This window comes from Paramisgurnus dabryanus, chromosome 7 (assembly GCF_030506205.2).
Source record: "Paramisgurnus dabryanus chromosome 7, PD_genome_1.1, whole genome shotgun sequence".
Lineage (NCBI taxonomy): Eukaryota > Metazoa > Chordata > Actinopteri > Cypriniformes > Cobitidae > Paramisgurnus > Paramisgurnus dabryanus.
This window is the reverse complement of record NC_133343.1, coordinates 29,802,094-29,814,530: the sequence shown is the minus strand read 5'-3', so window position 1 is coordinate 29,814,530 and position 12,437 is coordinate 29,802,094. Positions and strand designations below refer to the sequence as shown.

The window sequence follows — 12,437 nt, the reverse complement described above, 5'->3', positions numbered from 1 at the left end:
TGTGGTCACTGTCTTTGATCTCTTTCTGTTGGTGTGATGGAGGGATAATCTGCAAGTTTTTATGACCTGATCTGCAGTTTGCTGTAATGTCAAATCAGCACATGATGAAATATGTTCCACTTAACTCAATGTCTCATATTCACACCTTTATATTAAGCGGTTTTTATTTGTACATGCAGTGTTTTAATAGTCCTCAAACAGTTATTTTAGCATGTCGAATTCAAAAGTTATTCTTATTTTACTGAAGGGAGGGAAAATACATTTTTTATATAAAATACTGTTTTGTTTTGCACATTTAACACATTTCAAGGGATTATTCATGCACACAACCAAAGAAAATGCTGTCAATGGACTCATTGTTTAGAGTAGGACCTAAGAGAAAAGATGGTGTATCATTTGTGGCTATATGTGCTATCTGAGGCAGTTCACCTTCAAGTTTCACATACATTTACAAAAGACTATTTTTCGATGGTTGTTGGATATGTGATGACAAACAATGATCTAGACTTATTCCTGAGAGTGAGAGCTTTCATTTGATATAAGACTTGCCCATGTTTATCATATTTGAAAAATATGAAATATGTGAATATTAAATCATTTAAAACAATTGGGGGGGGGTAATAGTGTAAATTAAGTGTAAATAACTTTCTTACAGTACACTATATCTCAAAGTGATGCATATCTGCAGAAAGTAGAGAGTCTAAGCTTTCAAACAGTATCTCATATGTGTTACTGGGTCCATTAAAAATTAAAGGAATATTTTATATTAAGTCATAATACTTAATTTTGGACCATGTACAGGATCCGCGGAGTTAAAGAAGTTAAAGAGTTAAATGACAGAGCAGCGATCTATTGTGTGCAGTCATAGCAACACCCTTAATAAAATACACCCACAACGAATTTAATTTACAAAACAATAAACTCACCTAAAACTGTAATGCTATTTTTCATTATTTTCGGTACCCTATATGCAAATATATTTACATTTTTATACCTTTCCACCTTCTTTTCTTGTGTTTTCATTTCAATCTGCTGTGTGATAGGATAGGAGGAGCTGATGTACTGTAAAGAAAGAGAGAGAGAGAGAGAGAGAGAGAGAGAGAGAGAGCAATTGCAGATTCTCGTCTTCGCATCGCTATTGGTTTCCTCCTCGCCCTTTAGCGCACGCCGCGCACCTCTCACGCCCAGATCAGCGATGCTCGTACCTGGCGCAGGGCGAAGATCCCTCAGCATCAGGACCAGCGGCTCTCCATGACGACTGAACCTTCAGCATGGTCCAGAAATCCCGCAACGGCGGGGTGTATCCCGGCCCGCAAGCCGAGAAGAAGCTGAAGGTGGGCTTCGTGGGGCTGGAGGCGGGCGCGACGGAGTCCAGTCGAGACGGCGCGCTGCTCATCGCGGGCGCCGAGGCGACAAAGCGCGGCAGCATCTTGAGCAAACAGCGCTCCAGCATCTCGGGCAAGAGGCCGCCGAAACGCAACGCTTTCTATCGACGCTTGCAGAATTTCCTTTACAATGTGCTGGAGAGACCGCGCGGATGGGCGTTCATCTATCACGCATACGTGTGAGTATATCTGCATCAATGACTTCTGATGTTCATCTGGTAGATCAAAACAAAGAGCTGCATCTCCATCACCTGCCATTTATTCATGAAGATGTTTACACACCGGTCAGTGCTATAAGGTTTCAATACGAGTTTATTATGTCCATATTAAAAAAGGATTAGTAATCATTTCCATCCATATCTGACTATGCTGAAATGAATCTTTGTGTTGGTTCTGAAGGATCTTTAAGGTTGGTTTTGCTCCTATCGAAATCTGATGTTGTTTGTTTTTGAATGATCTTAAATGAAACAAAACATCTTGTGCAGCTCAGATCTCCAGTTGCTCACAAATGCATTACGTGGACCTGGATTCTGAATTATTTACTAAAATCCTGTCGGCCCATGTGACTTGGGAATGTTGCAGAGTTGTTACTCATGCTGTCGTGCTGGAGTAATATTCCAGATCTGGATTCATCTGGTACACTGAAGAACCACTTTTCCTCTGTTATCTGTAATCAACAGAACATATACAATCTTAGACATAAAGAACAAGCTTGCACTCCTTCCTTAATCAATCCTATAACAAATACAGAGAAACATACTGCTGATAAAGTTGTCTTTGCAAACAAGTATTGCTGTGGTACCATAGTAAAGTGAGGGAACATCGTGGTGATATGTGATGCTTCTGTATCATTTGTCAGTGGTATGGTACCGTGATTTTTACACTGAAAGTACACCTTGTACCAGATAGCTCCTGTTTTTTTCAGTCAGAGATTCTTTCAGCACCACAGTGAGTGGACAGCTCCTCAAAAACACACAATAATCATTCACAACTTAACAACTCAACACAAAAGTATCAACAAATGTTCAAGATTTTTAAACAAATCTTTTTATATATTGAATGATAAAAAATAAACACAAAAACATTTGTGAGCGTATTGTGTGTTTATGATGTGTAATGTGCTTCAGCTGTGGATAATCTGTGAACTTGAAAAGAACTGGAAAGCTCTAACATTTGTTTGCAGATCAAATGTGCTTAAGATTTTGTTAAAGGTGCTGTAGAATTTAAAACTGTATTTATCTAGGGATAGATGAATAATAAGAGTTGTGTACATGGTAATGACAAACACGATTATTTTCTCCTTAACCTCATGCATGCAAAAGACCGCTGGAAAACAGACCAATCACAACATAACACCAACTGTGACGTTACAGTCCAGATGTACAACCAACATTAAATTAAGTGCAATGTTGTGACTGCTGAGTTAGCGCTATATGCTAGTTAATGCTATACGTTAGCATTTAGGCTGAAGTTCTTCTATTGACGTTACAGTTACGTTTTGTAGGTCCATACTGAAAAAAACCCCAAAAACTTACCACTTAGAAACGTCCATTAACAATCTCAAAACAATTGATTATTCCTCAAAATCTGATATAGAGTCAAACATAAGATCTGTTTACACACACACAGAGCTACTGAAGGAGAAACAGCCAATCAGAGCAGAGCTCAACATTATTATTCATGACTCTTTTAAATAAGGTAATAATAGACCATTTCATTTTAAGGATTGTTAATGGACATGTATAACTGTTTCTGGATAATTTTTGCACTTAATAAAGCCACAAACCTTCTATGTAGATATCAGAAAGCAATTTAAAAGATTATTAATAATGCATTCTTTGGCACCTTTAAATATTCATTTTTGAAATAAGTTAATAGTTAAATAATTCTCCTCCCTGTGTTTTCTCTGTTTATATCCAGTATAGGCAATGTATAGACATTCAATTGAGATTATTATATATAGTCTGTGAATTACATCCGGCACAAATCAACATTTGTGCGTGTGTGTATTAATATGCAGATATATTTATTTGGTTTAAATATGCAGAGATTTTGCCAGCTGAGTCTGGGTATTCCCCATATTTCTTCCTTGTGTTCCATAATCATATTTGTGTGATTGCTTTTGCCATAGTCATCTTTGGCTGTCTCTAAGAGATTATAAGAAACTATTTATTATAAGTTTTCTTTGAAAATGTGTATTGTGAACATTAGCTTTGGCCATAAACACATTAGAAATGGAGATATAAAGATGATGTTGCTGATGAATTTGTGGTCGTGTTTTGTCTCCCTCTGAAAATCTGTATATACAGCATTTCTGTGGCTCATCTGTGATGTGAGACGTGTGTGTTGTGAGCTCTGAATCTTGTGGACTTTTGGGTCTTGATAAATTTCCATCATTATCAGGTGTGTGTGTGTGTGTTTATGTGTGACCTCTCAGTTCAGGTGTGAATCAGGCAGCACCGTTTAGGTTCAGTGTGAAAGAAGCAGCGTGATATCGTGATGATGAGAGAGATGTGGCCATCTGCCCTACAGATCTCACGCACTGAAGCAGCACATTCATCAGGAGTTGTTTGTGAGATGAAAACTGAAGAAAACACCTTGTAAAGATGAGCTGAAGGTTCATTGATAGTCTTTTCTGATTCTTTCTTCGTATTTGTTTCTAAGCATCACAGATCTGCTGGTTTAGGTTTTTAGAGGGATATTGGACTTAAGTTTTAACATGCAAATGTGTTCATGTGTTGTGTTGTTGTGTTGTGTGTGTGTGATGTACCTCCTTTGCACCATAGTAGCAAATTTTGCACATGCGGCAAAAGTGTCTTATAGCTTCAGTTTGTTGTGAGGTGACAGATTTGCACGTAGTGTATATGAGCTGTTTAAAGATTTGATTTGCTTATTTCCTATTGGCTCATAAATATCAGCAGTCTTTCCCCTGAAAGCTGCAGATGAAGACAGAGAGATTCATAGCAAACTAACCCCTTCACAAAGCTAAATTTATATGAATGTTCTCAGCATGACAAGAGCCCTGAATGATCTGTGGATCCAGATTCAGCTGGTGTAAAGCAGAGCTCTGCTGGATGAGATGAGATGAGAAGCTGTCAGGAAACATCCAAGAGCTTCTTCAAACTGTTTTTCTTTCTTACAAGAGAATCTGGGTAAAAAAGAGCAAATAAAAAGATTGACAGGAACTTTATAAAGATCACAATGAAATGTTACTTTATAGTTTGGTTCTTTTGGTCCAAAAAGAAAACAATTTATTAAGATCTGGTTTGTTTAGTGTTCACACCAGCATTTTATCAGGGAACCTGAAGACAGTGGCGGCTGGTGACTTCTTTTTTCGAGGGCGTACAATGCGAAGTTTGACACAACATGTATGTAGCCGTCATGTGTGTGGTTCCTTATTTCAGTGTTCTGCACGTCTAATGCATGTATGTGCATCACGTGTCTTGTCAAAATAAGTGCTTGCTGCAGATGCATCTAAAGAGTATATAATAAAAGTTTGCCAGATACTCGGATAATCAGAGTTTAGTGTTAAGTGAGTGTCTTGCGTGTATTTTGTGAACGTGAGTGTCTCTTTTATCATAAACGGTTTTGACGCATGTGCAGGAGACACTTATTTTGACAAAAAAACACGTGATGCACATGGTTCACATGATGCAACAAACACATATTTTGAAAACGCAAGCAATACACGACACTCCAGACATTTATTTTGAATTTGCGCCACTCGGATGAGCAGTCACGAGCCTCCATTGGCTGAAGATAACAAACCTTAACTCTTTTTTTTTTTTTTTGCCAGCCAGTGCCAGCATTTTTTGTTCTTCCATAAATATATAAACATACAAATATATCAAATGAAAGAATAGACCCTCTGTTTTCAAACAAAAAAATAATAATTTTTTATCACCTCTTAAATATGGGTAGGTTTCTTCAAAAACAACACATTTTGAGCAAAAAGCTGAAATGATTGCATTTTTGTAAATAACTTTTGTTAGCTGTGCTGGAAAACGAACATACCAGCAAGACCAGCATATGTTGTGACCAGCATGAAAATTATGCTGATCTATGCTGTTTATTCAGCAGGGAGAGATGAGATTCAGAATGAAAATCAGAACATACACACAGTTTTTACTGTTTTTGGATCAGTGGATGCTTCAGTGTTTTACAGTATAGGTTGGGTAAGAGCGACACCTGGTGGATAATAAAAGAAATATGGATTGCCGTAAAAACTCGTCAGGGAAGTGTCATTAGCAGGGAAGCTTTTTCTCTTAATTGAAGAGATAACTTGTCAATGGCGGGGAAATGGTTAATATATAAGGATAAGGTCACCACCCGATTGGTCGACTTTGATGACTCATTTTATGCGACAGAGGTCTGATTATCCACAATAACAATGCTGCATCCTGGAGTAAACGTGTTTATTTTATGCATCTTCATATGGAGGTATTATTAACAGCTCAGAGCTCATAAAGATATTTTACTATCACTAAACATTTTATAAACGTAAGCATTTTTTTCCAGCAGTGCCGGTCCCAGATGCTGCGGGGCCCTAAGCAAACCTTTGTAAGGGGCACCCTGTCAGTGCATTAAAAAAAAACCATTCAATGTTGCTGTTAGTTAATTGTTAACTAACCACATAATTATTAACTAACCACATAGTGTATTATCTTACAGCTGTATATTATTCCCATATGCACATTACTTTGAAACCCTGACTGATAAACTTGCTAATTATATCTTGTAAAATTATAAAAATTTGCTGTAAAGCTGTTTTGATTTAAAGGGGACAGAGAATGAAAAAACATTTTTACGTTGTCTTTGTTGAATAATGGTAGTCTACCCGCATTCACGAACATACAAAAAGTGCTAGACATGCTATACATCTGAGTCTCATCGAAATTCCTCTTTTAGAAATGTCAGCCAGAAGGTGCAGAATAGGTGCAGAACCACTTGTTTAAAATCCCCCACCCTAATAGAGCTATCTGAGAGAGGTTTTTAGGAAGCTTTTAAGGCATTACAGACCCAAACAAAAACATTTTTGTCTACATGTCACATCACAGAACAAGGATAAACGTTACCCATTTACTAAACATTTATTAAAGTGCATAAATGTGGTTAACTTTATTTACTGACACTGACACTGCTTTATTTGGCAATACTAACAAGACTTTAAAATATTACAAACACACATACCTTCCTCTTGTTCCCTTGCTTCACATTTTTTCCATTATTCTGCTCCAGATGGATAGTTTTGTTTTAAAGCAATGGTGGGCATATAATATGCGCATCGTTAGCACATCACTCTCCTGCGTCATGCACACGCCCGTTTCTAAATGCGAAGGCTGCACCTCCGGAGGTCGCATATGCATGCTGCATACGTCATCAAGCTTGGTTTATTTAAGATAAATAGGCATTTCATTTGCAAGTCATTGCATATTATAACAATTAACCATTAACTAAGAATAATTGTCAACTTTATAATTGTTAATATTCTGAAATACGTTTTTATGACGCATGCAGCCTACAAATGTGAATTCTGAAGTCTGCAGCCTTTGGATTGAGAAACGGCCTGCATGTCGTCCGAGTACATATCAGTGATTAAAGAAATCATTAAGTTTTTTAAAAACCCGCATACATCCGCATGTTTGCAAATTATTTAAATTAAAGCGTCTTGTTTTCATTAAACATAATAATAATTTTGATTTGGTTTTAAATTATTTTGATACTAAGGGGGGCCCTAGTGGTGAGGGGCCCTATGCAAATTGCGTAATTTGCGTATAGAAAAAGACCAGCACTGTTTTCCAGCATATACTTGATGGACTAAATGTTAATGAGGCTCTTTACCTCTCCGTTACTCCACACTTGCCCTCCGTTCATTTTGTTTATGCATACACCGAGCGATCGCAACAGATTTTCGTTTTAATTGAACCTAACATGTCAAGTATGAACACGTCCTAAAGATATCACAAAGACATAATGACATAAACATAAGCTGAGCTCAACATCTGTTTCCATGCTGGTCCGAGTTTGGTAAGTTGTCCAAACAGCTGTTCTTTTTTGCTAGTGTCCATCTCCCTCCCTCCCTCTCCCTCTCTCTCTCTCTCTCCATCATGTTTAACTGCAGTGACCAAAAGGAAAGAGTTTTGACAGCTCGGTCAAGTAAAAACACCCTCTGGCCCTTCAGGCCCTTCAGCGTCTGTTTAATAGTGTTGCACACGTCTCCACTCTGTGTTCAGAGAGATGAGTTATGTTGAATTCATGAGTCGTCTCCTAACAACCTTCACACTTCACAAATGACTCTTGAAATAAGAGCTGTCCCACTTTATTAGTGTATGTTTTAATCAATGTCTCACACACACATACACACTGTCATTAATAGAGATGTGTGAATGAGGCGTACATGTGTGTGTTAAATCCCATTCCCACTGCACTTTGGTGCCAGAACATTTCCGTAAAATTGTCAGAGAGGTTTCTGTGTGAACACAAACACGTCCGGTAGATGTTCTGGGATCGCTCCGTAGAAAGGACCTACCGTACAGGGTTCCGATGGATCCATGAAATCCTTGAAAGTTTGTGAATCTGGGGAAAAAATTCAAGGCCCTGGGAAGTTTTTGAAAATATACATACATAGATACAGTTCGGGAGGAGCACGTCAAATAAACCACTTAAGTACTTCCAGCTGTCTACAATCAGTAATCATCATATCTACCCAATCAGCACAAAGGCAAGCCATATATAAGTCTCAGTTTAGCTCTCCAAAGATCCTCTGCAGTCTTCAGAATCCCTCCACCACCTCGTCTCCTCTCTCTCACCAGGTTATTTCCTAAACCTGGGGGGGTACTCTGCGTTCGGGACCATTTCCGAGCTCAGAGCCCTCTCCCCGGACAGCACACCAAAAACGTTTACAAATTTAATCTATCCAACTTATTTTTAAGTGTGAACTCATGAAATTCGCATCAAACGCAAAATGCACAAAAAGCACCATTCGCAGCGAACGAGGCAGAATAGCGTCATTCGTGCCACGAGACCTCCAGACGCGCGTCAACGCGTCTTCACATTGACTTAACATTGAAATCACTCGCGCTTCATGCCTTTAGCCTGGCTGGTGTAAACGCAGCAAGAGCATTTGCTGGTCACATGTATGTGGGGAAGCATCGCTGATGTCATGGATTGCTCATAGTCCTCTTATTGAAAATGTTTGATGATTTACTGCCATGCAAATCAAACTGAAATCAGATTTTGAAGTGCATTTCAAAGCATCTTTTTCATGTGCAGTATTAAAGCCTCAGCGACTCAACGTGTGAAACCTCAGTGAGTGAATTAGAGACGTACGTCCTGGACACTTAGATTCTATGTAATAACATCAGCTGAGGAGACGCTTAAACAAACCATCAGAGATCTGACTCAAGAATTAACAGAAGAAACATTAACATATAGCAGGTGTATGGAGTGTATCTCTCTCTCTCTCTCTCTCTCTCTCTCTCTCTCTCTCTCTCTCTATCTCTCTCTCTCTCTCTCTCTCTCTCTCTCTCTCTCTCTCTCTCTCTCTCTCTCTCTCCTCTCTCTCTCTCTCTCTCTCTCTCTCTCTCTCTTTCTCTCTCTCTCTCTCTCTCTCTCTGAATAATCAATAGCAAATCATTGACAGTAAGAGATAACACAATCTCTACACTATGTGTTGAGTTGTTAGATGTTGTTGGTTGTGTTTTTGTGAAGCTCTGCTTCTATGTTTATGTGCAGACTGTGCTGCCAAAGCTTTAAAGGATTGAAGCCATGAGGTGTCAGACTGTTACTGTGAGACCACCAATCATAAACTAAATCTTTGTCTCCTGAAATATTCATGCACTTGCAGAAATATTCACACGCTGTGTTTAGTTTCAGCATGGGCGTAGATTTAGGGTGGGACGCTAGGGACATGTCCCTAGCAATATTCAGGGAAGACTGAATTGTCCCTAGCAATAATTTCGACCAAACAATTAATCTGTATTTATATATAACCACTAATGTCCTTCTTATTCTTGTGTTTTCTATTTTTTACTTATTATATTTTTTTTCAGGAATCATTTAAATGAGACTAGAAATCTTTTGCAATCCCGTTCTGTAAAAATGACGCTCTATGTGGTACACAAACGGTTAACAACTTTCGTTCTCTGCAATGCCCGCCTCCGTAACTCACATCGCTAATATGATTGGCTTTGCATTTCTTGAGTCCCGCCTCTCTAATCTTATTGCTGCTAATATGATTGGATTAGCATTTCTTGAGTCCCGCCTCTCTAATTCACATCCCTTTATGGGCTTGTCTTTACTCGCTACGTGTGATAGGATGGTTTCACTTTGTACAACGCGCCAAAGTTCACTCAAGACGCGCGTGATTATTCGGGCTACAGGTAAGTGAGGAAGAAAGTATTATTATACCCACTGTAACTGTTTCATTCACAAAATACGGAACAAGTTGTGTCACATAATGATTCAAGGAAAGTATTTTCACCAATACACGACAATCCCATGTTAACCTGAGGAGTTGCAAACTTTTGTCAACCTTTTATAAATGGGGTAGCAAGGTTATTTAGGGGGTCCCTAATCCCTGAAACATCCCCAACATGGTAAAAACATGAATTCATGTCATGATTGCTGAATACTTTCATTACTGCACTGTGGTCATTACTTGCACAGATGTAGACATAATGTAAGGTTGCATTTTAAACTTAAAATTATTTTTTTTCACACTGATTAACTGTCTGTTAATGAAAAGAAGATTTAATGTGAACTACAGAAACGTTAATAAACGTTGTTCAGGAAACAGCATGATATACATACCATCTTCAACACTGGGACTTTTTTGGCAAATTTAAATTAAGAATTAAATATTAATTGCATATTCTTCAATGTTATAAAGTAAATATGGTTATATCTTACAATGTGATTTTCTTTTTTTTTTTGACAAAGACTTAAACAGTTACTGTTTATTAGGCTCTAGGACATAACGAATTGTTTATTATAAATTTGGGATGGCCGGGGGTGGCGAGTCAGATGTTACTGAGTAAAGTGCATACTGAGTTGTCTGTTGTTTGTGTCAAGTAAACGGTGATAAACAGTTTTTGCAATGCAACCATTTTATTTATGTCCCCACCAATGCCAGAATCAAACCTACGCCCTTGAGTTTCAGTGTCTGTGGGAAACATTAACAGATAATATTATTGTTGTAATGCAATGTCATCTCATGAGAATATGTGTGTATTTTTATGTAAGTGTGGTTGTATCACACATACATTTGCTTATGTTTCAACACACACTGAAACGTATACTATTGACATATTGACAGGACTAATACATTAATTATTTATGTATTAACAGCTTTACAGATTTGTACTCTTGTATTTCTATTCATAAATATTAAAATCACGGGCATTGGCGTTTCTTACTCATGACGTGTTTTCATTCGTATTTATTTATTTAAAACGGTTTACTCATTTACCTAATGAAATGTTCATGACATTCAGAGAATTACACAATATTAAACAAGACTTCGTTTTGAATAATAACATTTTTGTAATCATTTAATTATTTTGTAATATTGACACACAAAAGGCTTTTCTCCTATGCAACAATTACTACACCAAAACTGTCCATTACATTGCATAATATAAAAAGAAAACATTATTTATTTAATTTTTTGGTATAAAAAAGGGTTTGGGTTTAGGGTAAGGTTTGGGGTAGGGCGGTACATTTTTGATAAAATGATTAAAGGGAAATGATAAAGCCTTCTTTATGGAATGAAAGATTTGTGAATGTTTTATGTTTTGACGCTGTAAAAAACGCAATAATGCAATGTTAAATAATACATCTACATTGTATGCTCAGCATCTATTTAAACATACAAAAAATATATTTGATAATACATATAAGTTATGTGTTAATACTGCATGTAAACAGTGGGATCAGACTGGATAATATGATGCTTCAAGGACTTTAGATTATTAGGACAAATGGATCTAATAATGTTTGTATGGATAAATTAGCAGTTTTTGCTGTACAGTACTTGTTCAGTCAATAGCAATACTCTTAAATATACACTATATCAATTATAACATAACGCCAGGGTTTACAAATCTTTAGACTTGTCTAGCAAAACTCATTGAATTACTTAATAAGTCTTACATGTGTGTGTAACATTTTTACTATTAATGTTTGTTCAGCATTGAATTCATGTGACAGAATCCTCTTCTGAAATATATTTGCTAACCAGCGTATCTTGTTTTGATTAACCATCTAAGATCATACCGGTCCATCTGCTTCAAATAGACCAACACTAACCAATATTACTCTACCAATATTAGCCTGGACTGGAAGGGAATCTGTTGTCTGTGCAAAATCTATTTCATCCCTGAATTAGTAAACACTTCTCTCGTATACATGTGTGATGTCTTGTGACTCGTACACATGAAACCCAATCATGTTGATGTAATGAGGCTGAACCAGCAGAATGAACTGCTTACACTTCAACACACAGATGAGAAAGAGAGAGATTTGGGTTTGTTGTTCAGGGTCAATAATCTATAATGGGAGATGTGGTTCTGTTATTCAATCCACTGGAGTGAGGTTTGGTCTTTAGGGCCAAAGAGGACTCAACTACTGGACAGACATCTTTAATCTGTAACAAGAACTTTTATACAGATCAACTTACAAATCACAGATCTTTATAATGCACACAATTCTGTTTGTGGATAGAAATAAGCCAACACATAAATGTTAAAGAAGAGTTTATGAAGAAATGCTTTTACATACTCAACACTGGAAATGTATGAAAACTATGATCACCCATAAGCAAAGGAGGTCTTTCTTTATTGTTCCGCCAAATATCAATGAGATTAAATGGAGAGCACATGAGGACATTTGCATCTCCTGCATCTCATATATTTTTTTTTTATTAATAATTGGTTAAAAAAGATGTAATAACCTTTTTTACAAAGCATGAGCGTGAGTGTGTGTTTGTGCTGTGTGTTTGTGCGTGCATGCGTGTGTGCGTGCGTGTGTGTGTGCGTGCGTGTGTGCGTGCGT

The 12,437-nt window shown here is 37.3% G+C and overlaps 1 protein-coding gene across 4 annotated transcripts in view; it reads left to right on the top strand.

Moving 5' to 3' along the window:
• Positions 1-1,130: 1,130 nt before the first annotated feature.
• Positions 1,131-12,437, top strand: part of kcnq2b (potassium voltage-gated channel, KQT-like subfamily, member 2b) — a 44,387-nt gene continuing 33,080 nt past the window's right edge. For 2 of the 4 annotated variants that reach the window (XM_065272404.1, XM_065272402.1), the window contains exon 1: positions 1,132-1,564. In XM_065272404.1, the coding sequence (XP_065128476.1) occupies positions 1,272-1,564 (293 nt within the window). In that variant the 5' untranslated portion in view covers positions 1,132-1,271. Of the gene's footprint in view, positions 1,565-12,437 lie in introns of all 4 variants that reach the window. The other 2 variants (XM_065272403.2, XM_065272405.2) reach the window with 2 other exon arrangements.